This window comes from Theobroma cacao, chromosome 9 (genome assembly GCF_053813885.1).
Source record: "Theobroma cacao isolate CCN51 chromosome 9, ASM5381388v1, whole genome shotgun sequence".
Lineage (NCBI taxonomy): Eukaryota > Viridiplantae > Streptophyta > Magnoliopsida > Malvales > Malvaceae > Theobroma > Theobroma cacao.
In genome coordinates, this window is record NC_142647.1 from 18,543,371 (window position 1) to 18,566,070 (window position 22,700).

Consider the following 22,700-nt stretch of genomic DNA (forward strand, 5'->3'; position numbering starts at 1 on the left):
CTCTCTGTTTAATTCCCAGGTAACTGGGGTCGGGGTTAATACTGAATGGGGTTTGCTCATGGCTAATCTGTCAGAAGACACTGGTGAAGAAACGCCCTTGCAGGTTTCTGTTTCCCCATGATGGTAATTGATGAAGTTTTAGGCTTTACTTGTTATGTTTACCTTGATTTAATGTTTATAGGTACGTTTGAATGGAGTTGCGACTTTCATCGGTTTTGTTGGACTCAGTGTAGCTTTTGCAGTCTTGGTTGTCCTTTTAGTTAGGTAACTCAGATTTTGGCTTAATGACAATCTTTTCATTCTTTCCACTCTATTTTTAAGTCTCCTTGGCCATTTGATATTCATCTTAGAACTTTGGATTCACTCAGGTACTTCACTGGTCATACCAAAGACGAAAGTGGAAAAAAGCAGTTTGTTGCGGGCAAGACTAGTGGGGGCGATGCTGTAGATGGAGCCATTAAGATTATCACTGTCGCAGTATGTGCTCCTTGTTTATCACCCTTTGTCCAAATGCATGTCTGTATGTGCACACTTAACTGGATATTTGTTCTGGCATGTATGACTAATATCGAATGATGTAGGTTACTATTGTGGTTGTTGCGGTGCCTGAAGGGCTTCCGTTAGCTGTCACATTAACGTAAGTTTGCTTTATGTAAAAGTACTTTGAATTTCCAGAATTGCTTTGTTTCTCTAGTTGTAGTGTTTTTAATGTATACTTTGATTTTGGGTTGCATTTTTTCAGTTGTTCCTTATCTCTAGCCCACGTTTTGTCAGCTGTCTTTTTTCTTCCCCATGTCAACCTGTCTCCTTTTGGTTTTGTTTATTTGTTTTACTTAAAATTTACTGTGGTAATAACTCATGGTGACACTTTGTTGTGTGAATGCCAAATATCTCTTCTTCCATCTTATCTGGAAGATGCTGCAGCTTATGACTTGTAATTGTGCATGCAAATAATATGTTCAAAAAATTTAATTTGGTCATGTAAATAATTCTCATTCATCTATTCCCCTTGCTTCTTTTTACCTATGATAATAACACAAGTAGTACAATGCAGCCTTGCTTACTCGATGAAAAAAATGATGGCAGATAAAGCTCTGGTATGTATGATGAATTTTTTTGTGCATCCTTAGACATTGATGTAAAATTGTTTCATGGGAACAAATGTGTTTCATGCTTCTTAATTGAATTGAAATGCAGGTGCGCAGGCTTTCTGCCTGTGAGACAATGGGTTCTGCCACAACAATTTGCAGTGATAAGACTGGAACCTTAACTTTGAATCAGGCAAGTAATAATGTGCTTGCTTCCAAAACATAAGGGATTTTCTGTTACTTTACTTTCTAGTTGAACTACTTGAAAAATATAAGAACATCATCCATTTTGAATCTTTCCCACTGTTTTCAAAATAAAAAAAAATGCTTTTATGTATTAATAATAATTAATAATCTGCAAATTGATGTGAATGCGTATTGCAGATTAATGTGGTGTGAGAAAAAGATAGTGCTCTTTAGTTAGTTTACAAGCATAGTGTTGATAATTGTAGCGGGAAGAGGAAATTTTTATTATTTGTCAAAATCAGAAAAGTAGAATAATGATGAAAGTGACAATGTTGATATAATAAAGTTGCTTTTGGTTTTCCCGAAGCAATTAAATTTAGATTTTTTTAACAAAATTAAAATTATTTTGATGATTGAAACATACAAGTAAATTGATGATTGAAAATTTCAAGTTACAACTTCCACATTATTAGCTAACAAGTTGCACTTATTAAGGCATCAGTTGTCCCGATTTCTAAACCATTCAAATTGATTTATAGTTGCAAATTAATTGACCAATGTAATCTTTTGTTTGTAATTTTAGATTATTAGACAATTGTTACAGTCATTATGGTTTTAAGTCACCTAAATTTACAACAAATTCTCATAATTTGTAACTTATACTTTCAGTCAACTATTTAAATACATATCAATTAAACTTTTGAACCCATCATGATCAATCAAGTTATTGAGTATATTCTAATACCACAACAGCACCAAAGTCACTCCACCAGTAATAATTGATATATCAATAAAACTAAGTAATAAAATGATGATGAAACAACTTTATCTTCAAAGTTTGGTGTTTGAAGTTAAAGTAGAATTTAGAAACTTTACAACATTCAGAAATTAATTATAGAAATTCTAAGCCTAAAATCTAGAGGAGTTATAAAAAGATAGATGTCAGAGGTGGGATTGGGCTCAGATAGAAAGTTAGGGGAAGGGCCATAATAATATCTATCTTTTGCTATGTGTGTGTGTGTGTGCCTGTGCCCATCCAATAATAAAGTTTATTTTCTGAACAGATGACAGTTGTTGAAGCGTATGTTGGTGGGAGAAAAATTGATCCTCCAGATAGCAGCTCAGAGTTACCTGATATGCTAACCTTATTACTTGTTGAAGCCGTTGCAGTGAATGCAAATGGCAGTGTCTTTACCCCAGATGTAGGTTTGAATAATTTATAGTTTTGCTGAATCATATTTAATTAAGCAGAATCTTTAGTGAAATGCCTTTTCTGATCCCTATGTTCGCTTTCTTTAGGGAGGTGGAGATGTAGAGGTTTCTGGATCACCAACAGAAAAAGCAATTCTTAATTGGGCAATCAAGGTTACGTATCTCACCTGATGTTATATTCTTGTCATTAATTATTTGTAATTTTAATACTAAACTTTAGTCTTTGAATCGTTGTAGCTTGGTATGAATTTTGATGCTGTCAGGTCGGGATCTTCAATTGTTCATGTATTCCCTTTCAACTCGGAGAAAAAACGAGGCGGGGTTGCAATACGATTGGTAGTGTTACTATATTGTTAAGTTTGATAAGCAATTTTATCATAGTTCCATGTATTTCAGGCGGTAGCTGCATTTTAAATGCTTTTTGGTCTTGGTTTTTAAACAAGGATTATGATGTGGTCTGTTTCTGTTTGGTTTGCAAAAGCACCACCCTTAGTTTTCTTGGCATTTTCTGTAGTTTGGCCCATGCAAGGAACTTTGATCAACAGGAACATGTTTCCTAGTCAATTGAAATTGCATAAGGAAACTTAGGAAAACCGAATTTTCAGTTCTCATTCAGGAATTTGTTTCACTTAAACAGATCAAGCAGAGTCTTCTGCCAAAAGAAAACTTGGGGCCCCCTCTTTCTGGTCTTCTGCTTTTGTGATTCACCAAAGAAATATGTTATCCGCCTCCTCTATTCTCTCATGATGCCAGCCTTTCACCAAAATTTGCTTATTCTTCTTGTTTCTTCCTTGTATGAATCTTGTTTATTTTTTACTCATTCACTCTTTTGTTCTTTCTACTTTCGCTGTTTCTTCTTTCTTTGGGCTGCCATGGCAGCTGTACTTGCTTCTTTTGCCTCTTTCTTCAGTGATCCACCTTCTTTTTCCCTTTTCTTTTGACAAATTTTTCTGTTGTTTGTACAAAATCTTCTTTTGCTTTGACTTTTAATGTACACCAGTGTTGTTAAGGTGTGCTAAGGCACGGTGCCTGAAAACAAAAGTGCCTCAAGACTCTTTTGGGTGAGGCAGATTTAGTCAGGCGCACAAGCGTGCTTTTTTTTAAGACGGTAGGTGCAAGAAAAGCCCTCCTGATAGAAGTTCTTTTTCATTTTGAATTTTTCATTGTTAGCTGTACCTTTGATAGTTAAAGGAGGGAAATATCAAACTTTTTAATTTTTAATGTTTGAGTAGTCAACAACAAACTTGGGACCATAAGGAAATCATGCATATTGGCCAAAAAAGAAAGAGGAAACTTTGCATGCACACACAAACATGGAAAAGACGTGTACTGGTTATACCGTTGACGATACTGGTTGTAGGCATGCATACACAATATCAAGTGAAGTTGCATTTAGATTGTTGATCATTGTTTTTGGTGATGAAAAATGTTGGATTCGGTGATTTCAGGTAGTTGTAGGAACTTCAAGTTTAAATGGTGATGAAATTGAACTTAAGTTTCTGTTTTAGGGACTTTAATGGTTTATTAATGGGTTAGTTGCTTTTTTTTTTTGAAGGGGGGGGGGGGGGGGGGGGGGGTGGGTTGGTATTTCTGAGACTTTGGTGAGTGCTGTTTGAGGCTATTGTCATTGTTTGAGAACTGTTTGGGCAACTGGTGAGATATAGGTGGTGTTTCTATTATACAAACTATTTGTTTTGATTTTTATCAATTCATCCAGTCAATAGTAAACATTCAGATGGAATTCTCCGTTAACCGAACTGAACTTAGCCTGATTAGGTATGCCTTCTAGATTTCTTGTTGTAGATCAATATATCATATGACTTAGAACAACATGAATCGTCTAAGAAGAATGAATCATACTGAGACTTTGGTGGTGGTGCTGTTTGAGCTTATGGTCATTGTCTGATAAGTGTCTGGGAAACTGGTGAGATATAGGTGGCGTTTCTATTACACAAACTATTTGTTTTGATTTTTATCAATTTATCCAGTCAATAGTAAACATTCAGATGGAATTCTCTGTTAACCGAACTGAACTTAGCCTGATCAGGTATGCCTTCAAGATTTTTGTTGTAGATCAATATACCATGTGACTTAGAACAACATGAATCATTTAAGAGGAATGAATCATATACATTATTACAGAATGCAACTGAATCTGAAAATGTTTTGGCTTGAAAGAAAATGGTGAATATTTTGAAAATATTTTTATAGTTTTTTATAATTATAATTTCTGCCTTTAATCCACATTAAATGGCTCTTCTGATTTTACTATTTTTGATTGTTTATCTACCAGCCGGACTCTAAAGTTCATATTCACTGGAAAGGGGCTGCTGAAATAGTGTTGGCTGCCTGCTCTTGGTACCTTGACACTGATGATGGCGTTGTAGCTATGGATGAAGAAAAGGTTTGAGCAGTGTAACTTTGAAAATTGAAATTAATGCTTTCCTTGTCACCTTTTTTTCAGTTATCATCTTCTGGGATGGTGGCTGCATTCTATATTGTTTTAGTTTTTTATATTTCACCTATGTAGTCTGTAATGCTTGTAGTTAGATGCAATTGTTGGTACTGTGCTTGATAACGTTCGACAAATGAATTTCTGTTTGTTGAAATTCCCTTGTTTTACAGGTGGCCTTTTTTGAAAAGGCGATTGAAAGTATGGCTGCTGGTAGTTTGCGTTGTGTTGCTATTGCATACAGATCATATGAAAGTGAAAAGGTTCCAACTAATGAAGAAGAGCTTGCTCGATGGGCTTTACCTGAGGATGACCTCGTTTTACTGGCTATCGTTGGTCTAAAGGTATATATCTCAGGGAAGAAAATTATGTAGCTTTGACACAATATATGCATGTCTTTATTTGTTTGGTATATTGTTTATTATTTTGCATAAGGGGAAGGAGCTTAGTCATAGGTCCTTATTGTTTGAGGTAGTTTATGTTTACTTTTGTGTTCACATACGGAGGATGGATTGGACAATGTGGTAGAAGCACCAACGTCACCTTATGAGTTTCAGGGATTAACTTGTTGAAATTTCTCACTGCCCTCGATGTCATTTTGTACTGAATATTCATTTTCTGGAACTCTTTTTCTATCCTCTCTGATTTGGAAGTAGCTTGCATATTCTATCATGTTTTTCCCTTTGCCAGTTTTGCCTAACACAGAAAATTATAAATTTCTCTAGTAATCAGTGAAGTCCATATGCTAGAGATGATTTTTGCTACTTTCTTCTGTAGCTTTGTTTTCTATTTAGATAATGTCTTTTACTATTGTAGTTTTAATTTTTCATCCCCAACTCCTACACATCCTTAAAGTTTAACTTATGTCTTGTATTTGGTGAAGTTCCATCTTGAATTGTGTGTGATTGCTAAATGCTGAAAGTTAAAGAAAGTTTTAAAGACAGCAAGAAGACCAACAATGCATTTCAGAATTGAATGTTAGTTACAAAAGTATACCCAAAAAAAAAAATCATGGTTGAGAAGAGAATGCTATGATATTTTGGATATATAAATGAAGATATAGTTGGGAGTGATTGTGCAAGGAGGAAAGTGAAGTGCAGATCCAATGCTGACAAAATCAGGAAAACATGTGTCATTTGGTTTAGACCTGTAAAAAGGAGACCCACAAAGTCTCTTGTGAGAAGATGTGACTTAAAGAAGGATACCCATGTTAATGGAAGGAGAGGAAGATACGGTTGGGAATCGTAAAAGATGACTTCACTTTTATTGAGCTTACTGAGGATATTGCTCTAATTGAGCTTAGAGGCCTAATATTCATAAGTTCGTTGTTTGTTTAGACTAGTAATTTGAAGTTTCCTTAAATAGAAACTCAGACATCTCACTTCTGCATTTCTTTTCTGACAATGTTGCTAAGATCTTTTGTTTCAACATTCATGTTCAATTGTGTCATGAATGTAGTTTTAGCTTGATTTGTTGTATGTTACATTGAGAATTTATGCAGGACCCTTGTCGGCCAGGTGTCCAAGATTCAGTGCAATTATGCCAAAAGGCTGGTGTAAAGGTATAATTATTTTATCCACTATAACTAATCATTCTGTTTATACTTATGCTAATGCTTGTTTATAATGTTTTTTCAATTTATAAATGTAGGGTTATATTGTGATTGCAAAATGCTTGTTATGGATTGAGTATTTTTCTTGTTTTTAAACCTTTTAAGTCTGTATATGCTGCATTTGAATTCTTTTTTTTTTTTTTTTGTGGTGTCTTTTGTGTCATTCCCCCTTTTTTTTTTTTACTCTTGCTGCCCCATCCTGATTAGAAGATTTCAATGTTATCAAAAGGTTTTAATTTGCATTTCTCTGTTCATTTCTGTCAACTTGTAACAGTCTCTACCCCAGTCCATTTTTTATATTTCTCAAAAGCATTTCCCCCTTCCCACCCCCAACTTCTGCAAATCCAATCACAAACAAGAGCAAGAAATCTTTTGTGGTCAATTCTTCTGCTCCTCATTTTTTAAGAATCAGAAGAATGCTTTGCAAGTTTGAGTTTTTCATTTAATCTGGTTTCCTTCATTTTTGTCTGCTTTCCTTACACTTGTATCGGGAAGGAGCTGTAATCTTTGTACGCTACTGCAAGTATGCTTGCTAAAGGCTTTCGGAGCTTTTTTTGGTATAGATACATCTTAACTCTCTAAATGTTTCTGAATTTTAGTTTGACTTTTTAAAACTTTTAATTAATTTAGATTGGTCTATGAACATATTAAAAGTCACAAGAGTGACTCATGGTGAATGGTCTGTGCGATTCTTAATTATTAGTACATAAATCTTGTCGGTGTGGTTCGTGATTTCTCTTTAACATGATACTGGTTTATCTGGTAACTTGCCGTATAATTTAACAGAGTTCCCATCCGTGTGCCATAGGTACGCATGGTCACTGGTGACAACGTTAAGACAGCAAAGGCAATTGCTTTAGAATGTGGGATACTACATTCAGATGTAGATGCTTCTGAGCCTTATCTCATTGAGGGGAAAGCTTTTCGTGCACTATCCGATATGCAAAGGGAAGAAGTTGCTGAGAAAATATGTGTATGCTCTCGTTCTGTATTCTTTTATGAATTTGGCTTGAGGCACCAAACTAAGAGCGGAAAATTTAAATTAATTGGGTTGTTTATGCATAGGTGATGGGCCGATCATCACCCAATGATAAACTTCTACTTGTGCAAGCATTGAGAAAGAGGGGACATGTTGTTGCTGTAACTGGAGATGGCACCAATGATGCTCCAGCTCTACATGAGGTATGACAATGTCTTAGCCTTTTATGTCATCGATGAAAATATTTTTAACTGAATGCTTTATAACACTGTTTTGTTATCATGTCATTCCTGAATCTCATTATACTTTCTTTTTTTTTTAAAAAAAAATCCATTTTTACTAAGATGATTTTAAATGAGATAGTGTAGTCAATACATTCCATATCGGACTGCAATTGTGAGTTCTTAAGTTTTAATGATGGAAAAACCAGCCTTATTTGACTGCAATGATTATTGCTTTGTGGAAAATTGCTTTTTAAGAATGATTGTCTTATGATAAGCTTTGACATCTGTGGTTAATAAAAGTTGCTTTGTAAACCCATTATTCTGAGTTGCAAAGAATTGGACTAGATTGAATTTATTGGCTTCAGTTGGAAAATCATGGATTATAGTAACCCTTTTTAAGAATGTTGTAGAAAATGAATTTCTTTGGGATTGGGTGGGCGATCTTAATTCATCAAAAGGTTATGTGTGATTATCGTTCCGAAGGCTGACTTCTAAGTCTCTGATCTACAGGCCGACATTGGTCTTGCAATGGGTATTCAAGGGACAGAAGTTGCAAAAGAGAATTCAGATATCATCATCTTGGATGACAATTTTGCTTCAGTTGTGAAGGTATTTTTTTTCTTCCTAGTATATTACTTTATGATCAACGTTGAAAGTTTCTTTTCTCACATCAACCTTTTTCATTCATAATCTTGAATTTGTGATGACTTTAGGTCGTCCGATGGGGTAGATCTGTATACGCAAATATTCAAAAGTTCATCCAGTTTCAACTTACAGTTAATGTTGCAGCTCTTGTTATAAATGTTGTAGCTGCAGTTTCGTCTGGTGATGTTCCACTAAATGCAGTCCAGGTTTGTTCACTCTCTGTGTTTATAAGCACATATATGTGCATTAGCTCGTATGAAAGGAGATGTGTACTCTATCATACTTTCTCTTCATGCAGCTTCTGTGGGTTAACCTTATCATGGATACTCTTGGAGCATTGGCATTGGCTACTGAACCACCAACAGACCACCTGATGCACCGGCCCCCTGTTGGTCGAAGGTATGGGATTTTGATTAATCTAGATTCTTAACAAACATTAGCAGGTCGCCCAGGTTATGCCTTGGCAAACCTTTTCTTGAGGGCTGGAATATGGTGTTTCTCTAATTATTGGTCATAATTTGTCTTCTAGTTAATAGGGTATTGATTATATTAATAGTTTGCATTTCTTCCTTAAACTCACAAGAACTGGTTGGTGAAAACTTAAGTTGGCTAACAGTTGATATCACTTGTTAGGAGGGTTAAGGTTCAATGTTTGAATCCCGGCTCCCATCTTGCCTCATATGTACAAAGAAAATGTAAAAACTTAACTTAGCAACCTTTCTAATTCTTGTCTGAATTTCCCACACCTAATTGGAATTTGGCTTTTGTTGTGATATTTGTCTATTTATTTTAGCTTTTTCTTATTATTGCATTCTGTTAATAGTATTTAAAAGTTTATTTTAATTAGTAAAAGTTCACTGGCTGTCCTCGGTGTGGTCCCTTTAGATTCAATTGGAAACATTTGATTGTAAAATTTGACTTTTGGTGCAACTAAGGAGAACTGTTAAAACGTACCTTTCATGGTTAACTATCCAATATGGCACTTCTTTGGTGGCATGTGGCTTTTTTATTTGACGTGGATTACGTGACATAAAAGTATAATTTTAATAATTTTCAAAAAGTTGAATCTGCTTTAGAACTAACAAGTATGGTGCCAAATTTAATTTGAACATACGCTTTATCTTTGTCCTGATTGTTTTTTCATCTGTACATATTTCCTTTTGTTTTAATTTTTACTTTTAACATATTGAAAAATATCTAATAAGATTACAACATTTATCTAATGTATGATCACAAAAAAAAAAAAAAAGACTCCATATATTCATATATTGAAATATTATTATAGATTGTTTATAAATATTCTAAAGTAGAAAAATGAAATTAAAAAAATAGGGATTTAAATGGAAACAAAATTTAGAATTGAAGAAACATATTTTAGAAAATAAATTATGTTATAATTTTTCACAAAATTGTTAAATATTCTTTGTTTTGAATTGGTTGTCTATCTCATTGTCAAAGGGTTTTATTCACTTTTGCAAAGTTTTTAATGTCATTGAGATAACAGATGCTTGTTAATAACAAAGTGTGGCTTTTTTTAATTTATTGTGTTATTTTAGGAGGACTACACTCTTAAAGGGTATGGAATGTATGTGTTTAGAGTACCCATACATAAAAATTTGTCTTGTATGGGGTGGACATTTATTTTGAAACAAAGTAGTTATATGTCATGTTATTACCACATAGGGGAAAAGAGTCACCTAGGTACAACATCAATGCCAAGTAACGTTGTTTAATTGCGAAAGGTAATGGTGTCAATGCTATTGGTTAATTGGATCTAATGTGAGAGTACAGGCATTAATTATCTCATTGAAAGTAGAGGGGCCATGGTGAACATTAATTATCTCATTGAACTTTGTTTTTTTATTGATGGATTCTATAGACAACTTGCCTCTTTCCAAGATTAGTTTGCTTCAAAAGTTGTTTGTTGTCCTCTAGCAAAAAGATTGCATGACAAAGCCTGGTGCTTTCCCTCCTCTTTATCTTCTTTTCTTCATGATGGTTATACTAATGTGATGATTGTGTTCCAGAGAACCTCTAATAACTAATATCATGTGGAGGAACTTGATTATACAGGTATGTATTCATCTATGCAGACATAATTGTTTATTTTCTGGCTGTTAATGATTCTGGTAATTTCATTCCTTGCCCCCCTCACCTACCCTCTTTCTTTCCAATTAAGACCATCTTTCTAAGCTGGCAATGTAAATTGTTCATGGAAATTTCAGGCTGTATATCAAGTGAGTGTTCTGCTTGTTCTCAATTTCCAAGGCAAGAAGATATTGCATCTGGATGATCAGAGTAGAGAACATGCTAGCAAAGTGAAGAATACACTTATTTTCAATGCATTTGTCCTGTGTCAAGTAAGTCATAGCTACTCACATAAGCACTTCACAAAAATTTGTTGTAGTTGGATCAAATTTTATGGGTGGTTCTTATCTGTTTGACGCATGTGATGGATTTTATTTGAAGGAAGTAGACCAGTGTTTGAATGTGCAAATAGCTATGATGTATTGATGGAAATTTAAATATATGGACTGCAGATCTTTAATGAGTTCAATGCTCGGAAGCCAGATGAAATGAACATTTTCAAAGGACTTAGTAGAAATTATCTCTTTATTGGAATAGTGGCAATAACTGTTGTACTTCAGGTGAGATTTGTTTGCAATTTATCTGGTTGTAATCTATTTTATAGATTTTGCTTGGTATTACATTCTGTTTCTTGTTTTCCAGGTTGTTATCGTCGAGTTTCTGGGGAAGTTTGCTAAAACTGTACAGCTTAACTGGAAGTTGTGGCTAATCTCAATTGCTATTGGGATTGTCAGGTCAGTAGCTTCTTCAATTGCAGACTCTAAGATTAAGTTAAATTTAATCTATATTCATTTTGCTAAATAGTCTCATAGCTTTTAGCTATGGTCTGTGTAATGTCTTCACAGTTCATTATCTTATTATTATTATTTTCTCTTTAAATCAGTTGGCCCCTTGCGCTCCTTGGGAAGCTGATACCTGTTCCAGAAACTCCAGTCAGTAAGTTCTTTTCAAGAAAGTATCATGGTCGGAAAAATCGAAGTAAGAATCCATCAACTTTACTTATTTTAAGATGAAAATTTAATGATATCTTAAGTTTATTATTTCACTCAAATTTACAGGTAATCGAGAGAAAGCATGATGGCTCACATCATTAAAGACATTGGCACTAACACTGTCTATACGTTTACTGATTTGCTTGCCATATCTCATCTTTTCGGTGAAAGTATCAACACAAATCTCAGTATAGTTTTTGAAGAATACGAAGGCAAACCAGGTTGAAATGTTTTGGATGACGAGAAAGGGTTCTTCTTTTGAGTAGCGTTTTATACATACATCAACATGATCACATCAGTTAAAGAGGTAAGGATGCCACACTGCTTCTGTTTATAGATATAAATTCTTTCTTTTGGACTCAGGGAATTTGTCACAGTTATGTGACAAATTATGTGTATCTTCTTTTGAATTTTGTGACAATTACGTGTCAAGTAAATTACAAAAGGTGGTTGTTGAACTCTGATCATCACCTTATACAATCTGGCAGTTAAAAACATTGGATTGAGAACAACTGAAACTTGTGTTGTGGCCGTTGCTGTCGGCAAATCATGTGCAATTCCTGTACACTTCTGTAACAAAGAAATTTGCTTAAAGTGATAAATCATATATAGTTCGTTTTCATGGAATTGATATCATTTTAAAGTAAATAATAAAATTTCACATCTTATCCAGCAAATTATTCTCATCCTGTTCAATCAAAAAGGAAATGCGCATTGTTTCAGAGTTTTCTTCTATGTAAAGATGTTCCAGATTTACATGCTGTTAGGGCAAGTTCGTGACAAGAATATTCGTAATGTGACTTTTACCATGTAAAGGGTTCTCACCCGAATTATCTGCAATAAAAACAGGGTGCAGTCTAACTTTGGGATTAAGGGGTACTACTTATAATTATATCAAGCAACATTGAATCCACTCCAAACTCGTACTGTAAATCAGGTAACTGAGTCCGGTCTAGTTTGATTCTTTTCTTGATAAATATTTAATAGTATTAACAAAAATTTAAAAGAAAATATAGAAAATTATTAGTATGTAATATGGGGCTTGAAGCTTTTTGCTGAGTAAAGATCTCACTTGAAGGTGACATGAATTTGCCATCATTTGAAAAGAGAAGATCAGAAAAGAATGAAAAAAAAAAAGAGAGAAAAGGCAAAATATTGTAATTAGAAAACGAAAAACATGAAGAACTAAAAAAGGGGACATGCAATGAGCATAAGCAAACTTGAAAAGGAAAAAGTTGATCAACAAATGTAAACAATATACTCTTACAAATCATTTGGTGCTTTATAAGAATTTGTTGGAATGTGATTGTTTTTTTCTTTTTTTATAATTGGGGGAGGAGAGATTCGAACCTTACTCTTCAGGCAGGGGCATAATGCACCAATCAATTAGTCAAATGTTCAGGTGCGTTGAAATGTGATTGTTAACATTATAATATTTGGTATATATGAGAATGTGTTGATTAAAATATTGTGAAGATAAATTTTACAACTTATGATTTACAAGCATTTTATTGAGAATGTGTTGGTAATTTTTAAAATCATTCTTTTTTTTATGAAAATGCAAATTTAATATACTTGTGTGTTCTCTTTTGATGTATATTATTTTTTAAATAACTCTATCTATTCTTTCTTTTTAATAAATTTTTGAGGCACTCTAATATATTGATGACATATATATTTTTTAATCAATAATTTGAAGTTTAAATTTATATGAAGAAAAATTAAATTAATTTTGTAATATTTTTTTTTATTTTTTTAATAAAAAATTTGTGTATACTTTTGTATTTTATTTTTTTATAATTCAAAGGCTTATAGTTCTACACTTGACATGTGTTTTGCTAAAATATAATTCCAAAGTTTTATTATATCCTTTTTTTTGAAAAACAATTTCTACATTGTGAGACTTGAAAATGACTTATGTTTTGATTTGATAAAATTATTTTGAGTTAAGTTTGATCACGAAGGATTCGAAATGTTTTGATTCATCATTCTAATCCCCTAAGGTCTTAGAAAATGTTTGACAACTTGTCTCTAACGGCTACAAACTCTTAAGAGGATATAAAAGAAGGCTACCCCACTCATTTGGACAAGAGAGAAGACTTAAAAAATTGCTCCAACATTTTAAGAAAAGCTTCAACTTCATTTACTCATTTCTAGCACTTCATTGAAGTCTTCCCTTCAAAGCTTTCAAAGCCATTCATTGATATTCTTGAGCTGATATTGTGAGATTTATTGTACCCATTGTATTCAAAGCTTAAATATTTACCTTATCGACCTTTTAAGAGGCATTTGTTGCTATTTCTTCATTGTAAACACTTTTGTAAAGGTTCTAATTTAGACTTGAAAAGTTAGTGTGGGTTGTGCTTGCTTCCCTTAAAAGGCATTGTAAGGGTTGTGCTTGAGTTCGGTAAAAGGCATTGTAAAGGTTTTCATTTTCCATAATGGATTTGAAATTCCTTAGTGAGCTAAGGGAGAGGATGTAGGCATTTGAAAAAGTCGAACCTTTATAAAAATACTTGTGTTTTTGCTTTTATTTTTGTTTTGGCTTTCATAATTGCAATTTTATTTGAAGAATATCAACTTCTTTATCTTCAACTCAAGTAGCAAAATTTGGCACAAGAAAGTTTGGTTTTCGCTAAGTTTGAAATGATTTTTCAAAAAGCCCAATTCACCCCCTCTTGGTCTTAATTATTTTGAGTTTACTACATTAACATGTTTTCAAATACTATTAAATAGCAACAGTTATTATATTTCATAAACTAGGCTATGACTTTCATTTTTAATTCTTAGTCAATTTAAATTTAAAATACGAAATTTTTAGTAATACTAATACCTTGAACACCTTTTATATGGCAGTAGTGTAGGATGCATGGATAATTCATTTGATTATTTTGTTCCAAACATTTTAAATTACTTTTTGCAAATCTTAGAAGTTGCATTAGCATCAAGCTAAACATCAACAACCAACTATCAAGTTAAAACAAAATATCCTGTATCAATTTAAGGATTAGCATCCAACTATCAAGTTAAAACAGCATGTCGAACATAACATCAATACCAAAACCATAATTGAATATCTTAAATGAAGTTCCTTGATTCATGTTTCAAACCAAAAGTCATAAAATTCTAGTAAAACCAAAGTTGAAGTTACTTGAATGAGAGACCCATCATTGTTAAAATACAAAAAAAGTTAGAAGATAATAACAATATTAAAGTTCATCGTAAATCGATAACTAGTTGTCTATTGCGATTGCTCAAATCTTTTACATAATTTTTTTTCAATTCATCTAATAATGAAAAGAGGTAATTAATCTTCCGCATATTATTAGAGATAATATATCAAATCCTAACAACTTCTTTAAGAGTCAATCCTTGATCAATATCCTTGATGATATTAGGTACTTGTATTTTCCTTTTTGCATCTCTAACCATATATTGAAAACAATTTGCTAATTTACCAATTTCTTTCTTTGCACCTTGACAGATATCTCCAAGCTTTTCCATGTTGGTAAGAAATGCATCATCAACTTTCTCACCATTTTTCCTTGCCTTAGTTTTTTTGTAAGGCACCTTTTTGTCACGTTGCTTTGTAGTCTTTCTTGTAGTAGTGGATGATTCATTGTTGGTAGCTTGAGTAGGAGAAAATGTGTTTTAAATGTTTTCTACTTCGATGTAAAGATAACCATTTCATTGACTTTGTCAACATTCAATGCATAAAAGCTTTTAAAGTTACCTTTGCGGCTGCAAATGTAGCTTCCTCATATTCTATGTTCTCCATTGCACTAGCTGGTGACTATGCTCTTTCTTCGGTTGCTCTATCCTTCCTTAATATAATGGCCAATTGATAAAAGTGAGGGAAAAGTTTTTTTTTCTAAGTCTTGCAACGACCGGGTGATAACACAAATTAACTTAGGCAAGCTACCTTGTAAAATGATTTACTCTTGAACATCTCAACTCTCCCATAGAAAACCAATATGATCTAGCAATAAAGGATAAATTAATTTTTCATTTCTATTGCTTTCATAATAATTCCTTGCCTTTTCTTTTAGTTATTGCTCTATAATCATGATTGTGAAACCCTAATTTTTCATTATGTGGAACTTAAGGATGTTAAGCTTTTATGAACTATATCTTGGTTATGATTATTGAATGAGTTTTCTAGCCATTTGATGTCAAAGTTCTTCATAATATAGTGTTATGTTTATAGATGATTGATGGTTGAAAAAATGAATGAAAAAAGAACCAAAAGATGGTTTTTTTGCAAGTTAAAGCATGAGAGGTCAATCCCATGCAAAGAGGGTTGATCCCAAGAGGTTTTAAACTTTACTTAGCTTCCAAAAATGTCTAGGATCGACCCTTGAGGAAGGGAGGGTTGATTCCTACAAGCAAAAGTGTTGGAAAAGCTTCTAGAAACATCTAGGATATGCCCTCAATGGTTAAAGGGTTGATCCCTACAAGTTAGAGTTTAAGTTTAGCTATTGGAAATCAGTAAGATCAACCCCTTGAGGACAAAAGGTCAATCTCAGCATCCCTAGATTGGAAAATAAAGCCCAAGGATTGACCATCAAGGTTTAAGGGTTGATCTCTAGGGTCTAGTGTGAAAAAAAATATGAACCTAGCTCGAGCCCTAGACCTCATTTTTCATTCCTTTAGTTTCCATTTCATCTCTAACAACCCTTAAACGCTCATTTAACCTTTCAAGACCCCATGTGGCAAGGATTCAACCTCTCAAACTTGAATCTAAGGTAAGATGTACCATTTTTGGATTTCAAAACTCATAGTATTAACCTAACTCAACATTTCCACGAATTTAAGCTAATTAATCCTTCTTTGACCTGAGGATTTAGGGGATTTTTACTCTTAAAAAAGGTTGGGGAGGTAAGAATACTTAAGGTTGTTTAATATATGGTTTGGGTTTGAAGTTTGGAAACTTATTGGAATTTAAATGAAGAATATTCGATAACTTGACTAGTTTCAAATATGGGTTTTACTAGAAACTAGGAGACTTACTATAGGATTTGTTGTACTAGGTGATTGTTAGAGCTTGGGATCATAGAATGAGCATGGTTTGATGACTTGAAGCTTAGAGGAAGTCACTTTTTGTCAAGGTGAGTGGATATACCGTTTTCAAGTATTTTACTACATAAAGCTAAAAACATGATTTGTTCAGTTATTTGGTTGACATAAATTCTGTCACTACTTTATAAATGAAAGGTGTTTGTGATTGATATCATGTTTTGAAAGAGTTTTTAACTTAAATATATATATATATATATATATATGTAAATATCTTATTACGTATTAGTTTTCGACAAGGGGGACAAGTCTTTTCAATTGTTTTGAACTGAATTACCACCATAATTAGTTATGTATGAATTGCATGAAGTATGCTAATTTACCATACATATGTTTTAATGCATCCACATACTACATGAGATTAAGAATGAACACATGATGTATGATAAGTTGCTATTGTATGTGATGTTGATTCCATATACCACATGAGAATAAGAATGAGCATATGATGAATGCTATGTTACCATGTATGTGACGATGTTTTTGCATACCATATGAAATAAGTATGAGCACTAGAATAAATGCCATGATTATGATGATGATGATGATGGTGATGATGATGATGATGATGCATGATTATGATGAATTAAAAGAGTAGAATTTCTATGTTTGCTAGATGTAGAGAGCTTTGCTAGATAACCCAAGGGTAAAGGGGGTTTTACCATTACCAATAGTTATGATATGGTGTGAGGCGGTGATTCCACTCCCATGGTGCACCATAGATGTTCAAGAGTGATGGGGACTTGTCATGACCCAAATCAGGGGGTCAGTGATTGGCACGCATGAGCCTGACAAGCAAGCCTACGAGACTTGAGGAAGCCTTCATAGATAAGTCATGATACCATATATCATAATGATAATGCCTCATAGCCAACATCATTTCATTAAACTTGAATCTTTTAGCATTCAACATTAGCCCTCGGCTCGTAATAACGTTCAAGACTTAAACACGACATACACATAGCCATACATTGGCTAATTTACCAAGTCATTAAACATCCATTATGTATCATAAGGCAATTGCATGCCATCATATTTCCTTTATGACATACTTTATATATATAGTAGAAGCGCACATAACTATGACTCAAATTGTGACACAACAGAGATTCATTGACAGTGGATAACATATCACTTGTCAAAATTACGTGTCTGATGTCGATAATGCTAAGTCACCCAATCCTTGATGTCTATTTATCTGCACAATACAACTGAAATGGGTGAGTCACACTAGTACTTAGTGAGTGGGAGCATAAAATAGTTGTAAATGTGTAGGGATAGTTGCTACATATATCCTCTAATAGATATAAGCACTAACAAAGTCTCATTTATAGGAAAAAGAATAAAGAATATGTTTGTTGCATTTTTGAGAATCTTGAAATCGATTGTGAAACATGTCTTGTAGCAAAAGTTGAAAATGATGACTGGCTATGGCATCGGAGACTTGGACATGTAAGCATGCATACCATGTCAAAGTTAATTAAGAAAAATCTGGTTATAGGATTACTTAAGCTTAAACTTGAGGATGATCAAATTTGTGATGCATGTCAATTAGGTAAACAAACTAGAGCATTTTTTAAAACCAAGAAAGTTGTCTCCACATCTAGACCTCTTGAATTGCTTCACATTGATCTATTTGGTTGAATAAGTATAACTAGTCTAGGAGGAAAATCTTATGGCTTTGTAATAGTTGATGACTACTCTAGGTTCACTTAGGTCTATTTTCTTGCTCATAAGAATGATGCTCTACCAGCATTCATAAGTCATTGTAGGAAGGTTGAAAATGAAAAAGTACTAACTATAGTTAGTATTAGGAGTGATTATGGAGATGAGTTTGAGAATTTTTGTAATGAAAAAGGGTTGGATCATAATTTTTCTGCACCTAAAACACCCCAGCAAAATGGAGTTGTAGAAAGGAAAAATTGAACCTTGAAAGAAATGGCTCGAACCATGCTATGTGAGAATAATCTACCTAAATACTTTTGGGCAGAAGCTGTTAACACAGTAACTTATATCCTTAATAGAGTGTCTATAAGAGCCATGATATCAAAGACCCCATATGAGTTATACAAAGGTAGAAAACCAAATATCTCTCACCTTAGGAGCTTTGGCTGCAAATGCTTTGTGTTGAACAATGAAAAATAGCCTTTAGGAAAGTTTGATGGAAAAAGTGATGAAGCTATATTTCTAGGATATGCATTGAACTCAAAAGCCCATAGAGTCTTCAACAAAAGATCTTTAACAGTTGAAGAATCCATCCATGTAGTTTTTGATGAATCGAATACCTTGCAAAAGGAAATTTCTGATGATGAAAATGATATGGTTGTCCTTGAAAGACAAATGGAAGAGATAAGTTTAAATGATAAGAAAAATAGCGAAGAAAATACCCTAGGTAGGAAAACAGAACCTCCACCCTTTGAAACCTTGCAAAAAACTGAAAATCAACATCATGATCTTCCAAAAAACTGGAGATATGTAAAAGACCATCCATAAGAGCTAATCATAGGAGATATTACACAAAGTGTCAAAACTAGGAGAGGAGTTAGAGAGACATGTGAGTTTTCAGCTTTCATATCTCAAATTGAGCCTAAGAGCTTTGAAAAAGCTGAAAAAGAGGAAAGCTGGGTAATGGCCATGCAAGAAGAACTTGATTACTTCAAAAGAAATTGTGTGTGGTCATTAGTCTCTAGGCCTTTAAATCACCTTATTGTTGGGACAAAATGAGTGTTTAGAAATAAGGTAGATGAGCAAGGAAATGTGATTAGGAAAAAAGCTAGGTTAGTGGCTCAAGGATATAACTAAGAGGAAGGAATTGACTATGATGAAACCTTTGCACCGGTTGCTAGAATAGAAGCTATAAGGTTGTTGCTTGCATTTGCTTGTTTTATGAACTTTAAATTATTCCAAATGGATGTAAAAAGTGCCTTTTTAAATGGTTTTAGCCAAGAGGAAGTTTATGTTGAACAACTTCCTGGATTTGAAGACTTTGAAAAACTAGATCATGTTTTCAAGCTTCATAAAGCCTTGTATGGATTAAAACAAGCTCCTAGAGCTTGGTATGAGAGGCTTTCAAAATTCCTAGTTGAAAAAGGTTATGTTAGAAGGAGTATTGATACAACTTTGTTTATTAAAAGATGCTTAAATGATTTAATTATTGTTCAAATCTATGTGGATGATATTATTTTTGGTGCAACTAATGAGGCTTTATGCAAAAATTTTCCCGAAGAAATGCAGGGTGAGTTTGAAATGAGCATGATGGGAGAGCTGAAATTCTTTCTTGGGCTCAAAATCAATCAAAGTGAGGAAGGAATTTTCATCAGCCAAGAAAGATATATTCAAGACATGCTCAAAAGATTTGATATGCTAAAGCTAAAATCAATTTGCACACCAATGAGTCCATCCACCAGACTTGATGTAGATGAAAAAGAAAAGGATGTTGATCATGTTGGTCCCAATAATATGTGCTAGAGGGGGGTGAATAGCACAATTTGGCTCTTTCAAATATTGTCTCAAAGTCTAAATAAGGGCGAGACAAATGAAGTAAAAAAATGAAGCAAAACAGAGTAAATAAAATACAGTAGAATTTAGAGTGGTTCGGTCCAAGACCTACATCCACTACCTTGATTATCCAACCAAGGATTTTCCCAATAAATCCACTAAGAACTGGTGAAATTCACAAGCTTTCACCAAGCTTTACAATGGGTTTTACAAGGCTCAGCCAAAACCTTTTACACTAGTTTTTCACGGGCTAAACTAAAACCCAAAGTGGTTTTTCGAAGGCTCAACCACAACCTATAACAATCAAGCTATCCCAAGCTTGAATAACCCCTTAGAGTAACTTCCTCACTCTAAGAATACAAGAAAAGAAGTAAAAGAAAGTACCTATGATCACAAGTTAATATAAATGGTACAAGGTTGAGTGCAAAATATAATTTCAAAGGATGGGCGTTGAGGTGCAGACAAGTGCAGTGAAGACTTCTTAGTTTTTCAGCTTTCTATGGCTCAAATCACTTTCAAAAACTTCTCCTTTTCTTTTTCTAATTGTTGGAAGACCCTTTTATACTTGAATAAACATCTCTGATGGCAGTTTGACAGTTTTCTAGCCGTTGGAGACAGTTGGAAGTCGGTTCTAGCCGTTACTCTGTCCTTTAGTGCAGATTTCAAACTTGCCGGCAGAATGCTTTTAGTTGACTAATCGATATCTTAGTTGACTAATTTGTCTTTGTTTTCTGCTCCCTATCTCTGGCAGTTCTTGTAGTAAGCACTTAGTTGACTAACCAATTTCTTGGTCGACTAAGTTGGTTCTGTTTCTCAAACTCTTCATCCTGCCATTTCTCCAATTTGAATCTTGACCAACCAACATTCTTCCTTATTCAACTAATGAGCTTCCTCCTTGTTAATCAGTCATGTCTCATTATTTTTATCTCCCTTTTCCTTTTGATATACACTTTGAAAGATTGATTTATTAATTTCATACATTAATTTTCCTGCACACTTAAGTAAAGGCATTAGACACAAATGAATGAGAATGTTTTATTATCATCAAAAACTAATGGAGCCAACAATTTCTCCCTTTTTGATGATAACAAAATATTCCTTGATTAACCGCATAGTGTCTTTTTACTCATTTTAGTTTCTGCAGAAAATGAGGATTGCTCCCCCTAAGCATATACTCCCCTTTAGTGTGTGCATATTTTGCTTACTTGATTCTAGCAGATTTTATTCTTGTTATACAGAAAATGACATTGTACATTTAGAGTATACATATGTGCATAAGTTTGGGGTGATTTATAGTAATGAATGTTGACAGTTTTTCATAGAAAATTCAGTAGGGTCTGTTAACAGCAAATAGTCATCAGATTTTGTCTATTCCCTTCAAAATTCAGTCAACACACTATACACAACATCCATAATTATTTACAAACACAATTTGTTAAATTATTACCATATAGCAGCAGTTATCAGCATGCAGTCAAATATGGTGCAACAGCAGATTTTGTTAATTAACAGTTAAAATATCATGGATAGCAAAATAACAACAAACATTCAATTTTCAGCAATCAAACATCATAGACATATCAGCATTCATGTCTCACACTACCATATAAACAACAAAATTAAAATTGAGTGTTCAAGTGCCACCATGGCACAAATAGCAGTTAATCAAAAAGATGTTCTAAAATTACCCCTAGACTATTTTTGCTTCATATCCCTTATTTTTCTAAGTTCCTGCTCCTGGTTCATTTTTGCTTTCTTTCTTCCTTGAGTTCCTTCCTGGTTCCTCCACCCTAACATTTTTTTAATTATTTTCTAGTTCGTGGTTCCTTCTCCCTTTGTTCTGCCATTCTACTTCCCCTTTTTGTTAGCATCAAAGCAAGGGGCTTCTAGTCTTCTGATGTGTCAGAGGGTATGGATTCAATGTTGTAGAAATGGTTCAGAGGAAAAGAAGAGGGTTCTCTTAGAGGTGATGATTTTTTAAGGGAAGGTGCTGGTGAGGATTTGTCAAAGACATTGACTAGATCCTGAGGAGAAGAGGCTGGAACTGGTTTGGATTTCTCTGCCAGTCGAGAGGATTTCCTTCTCTTAAGAAATGCTATCTTTGTGGCCCTAGTCTTCTTGCCCTTGGTTGGTGGCTTGGATTTTGCTGCAGTGGCTTCCTTCTCTTGTGATGGTATAGTGACTTTGTGCTTCTCTTTCCCAGATTTTACTTTTACTTTAGGAACTGATGGAGATGATGCTTTCTGTGCTTTTTCCTTAACTACCCCTTTCTTAACTTGTTCTTCTTGAACCATTTGTTGGAACAAACTCATGATTGAAATCTCTTCAGAGTGTGAAGGAGATGGTTGAGGTTCTAGTTGAGGCTGAGGTTTAGTGGGGGTATTTTCTTGCTCAGATGCAATCAGTTCAGTACCTTGCTCAAATTCATCCTTATCCGGTAACTCAGGTGAAGGTGATTTTCTTGGTTGTTCCTTTTCTGGCTCATGACCTTCAACTGGAACACCATAACTTACACCATGAGGATCAGATCCTTCTACTTGCAATCTTGAACTTCCAACGCCTTGTTGTGCTGGTGAAGCACTTGGTGTTTCAAAGGAATTTGCAGTAGTAGGTTTTGATGGCTTTTCTTTTCCTTTTAGTTCATTCTC

The 22,700-nt window shown here is 33.9% G+C and overlaps 1 protein-coding gene across 4 annotated transcripts in view; it reads left to right on the forward strand.

Moving 5' to 3' along the window:
* Positions 1-12,105, forward strand: part of LOC18589453 (calcium-transporting ATPase 10, plasma membrane-type) — a 37,254-nt gene extending 25,149 nt beyond the window's left edge. For 3 of the 4 annotated variants that reach the window (XM_018127329.2, XM_007014433.3, XM_018127328.2), the window contains 23 exons: positions 20-103; positions 182-264; positions 369-477; positions 582-637; positions 1,055-1,097; positions 1,198-1,281; positions 2,339-2,476; positions 2,574-2,639; positions 2,724-2,822; positions 4,780-4,890; positions 5,112-5,282; positions 6,440-6,499; positions 7,359-7,523; positions 7,616-7,732; positions 8,264-8,362; positions 8,467-8,604; positions 8,697-8,797; positions 10,426-10,471; positions 10,624-10,758; positions 10,939-11,046; positions 11,129-11,220; positions 11,370-11,464; positions 11,545-12,105. In XM_018127329.2, coding sequence (XP_017982818.2) covers positions 20-103; positions 182-264; positions 369-477; positions 582-637; positions 1,055-1,097; positions 1,198-1,281; positions 2,339-2,476; positions 2,574-2,639; positions 2,724-2,822; positions 4,780-4,890; positions 5,112-5,282; positions 6,440-6,499; positions 7,359-7,523; positions 7,616-7,732; positions 8,264-8,362; positions 8,467-8,604; positions 8,697-8,797; positions 10,426-10,471; positions 10,624-10,758; positions 10,939-11,046; positions 11,129-11,220; positions 11,370-11,464; positions 11,545-11,564 — 2,220 coding nt within the window. In that variant the 3' untranslated portion in view covers positions 11,565-12,105. The remainder of the gene's footprint in view (positions 1-19; positions 104-181; positions 265-368; positions 478-581; positions 638-1,054; positions 1,098-1,197; positions 1,282-2,338; positions 2,477-2,573; positions 2,640-2,723; positions 2,823-4,779; positions 4,891-5,111; positions 5,283-6,439; positions 6,500-7,358; positions 7,524-7,615; positions 7,733-8,263; positions 8,363-8,466; positions 8,605-8,696; positions 8,798-10,425; positions 10,472-10,623; positions 10,759-10,938; positions 11,047-11,128; positions 11,221-11,369; positions 11,465-11,544) is intronic. The other variant, XR_016028463.1, reaches the window with a different exon arrangement.
* Positions 12,106-22,700: the final 10,595 nt, after the last annotated feature.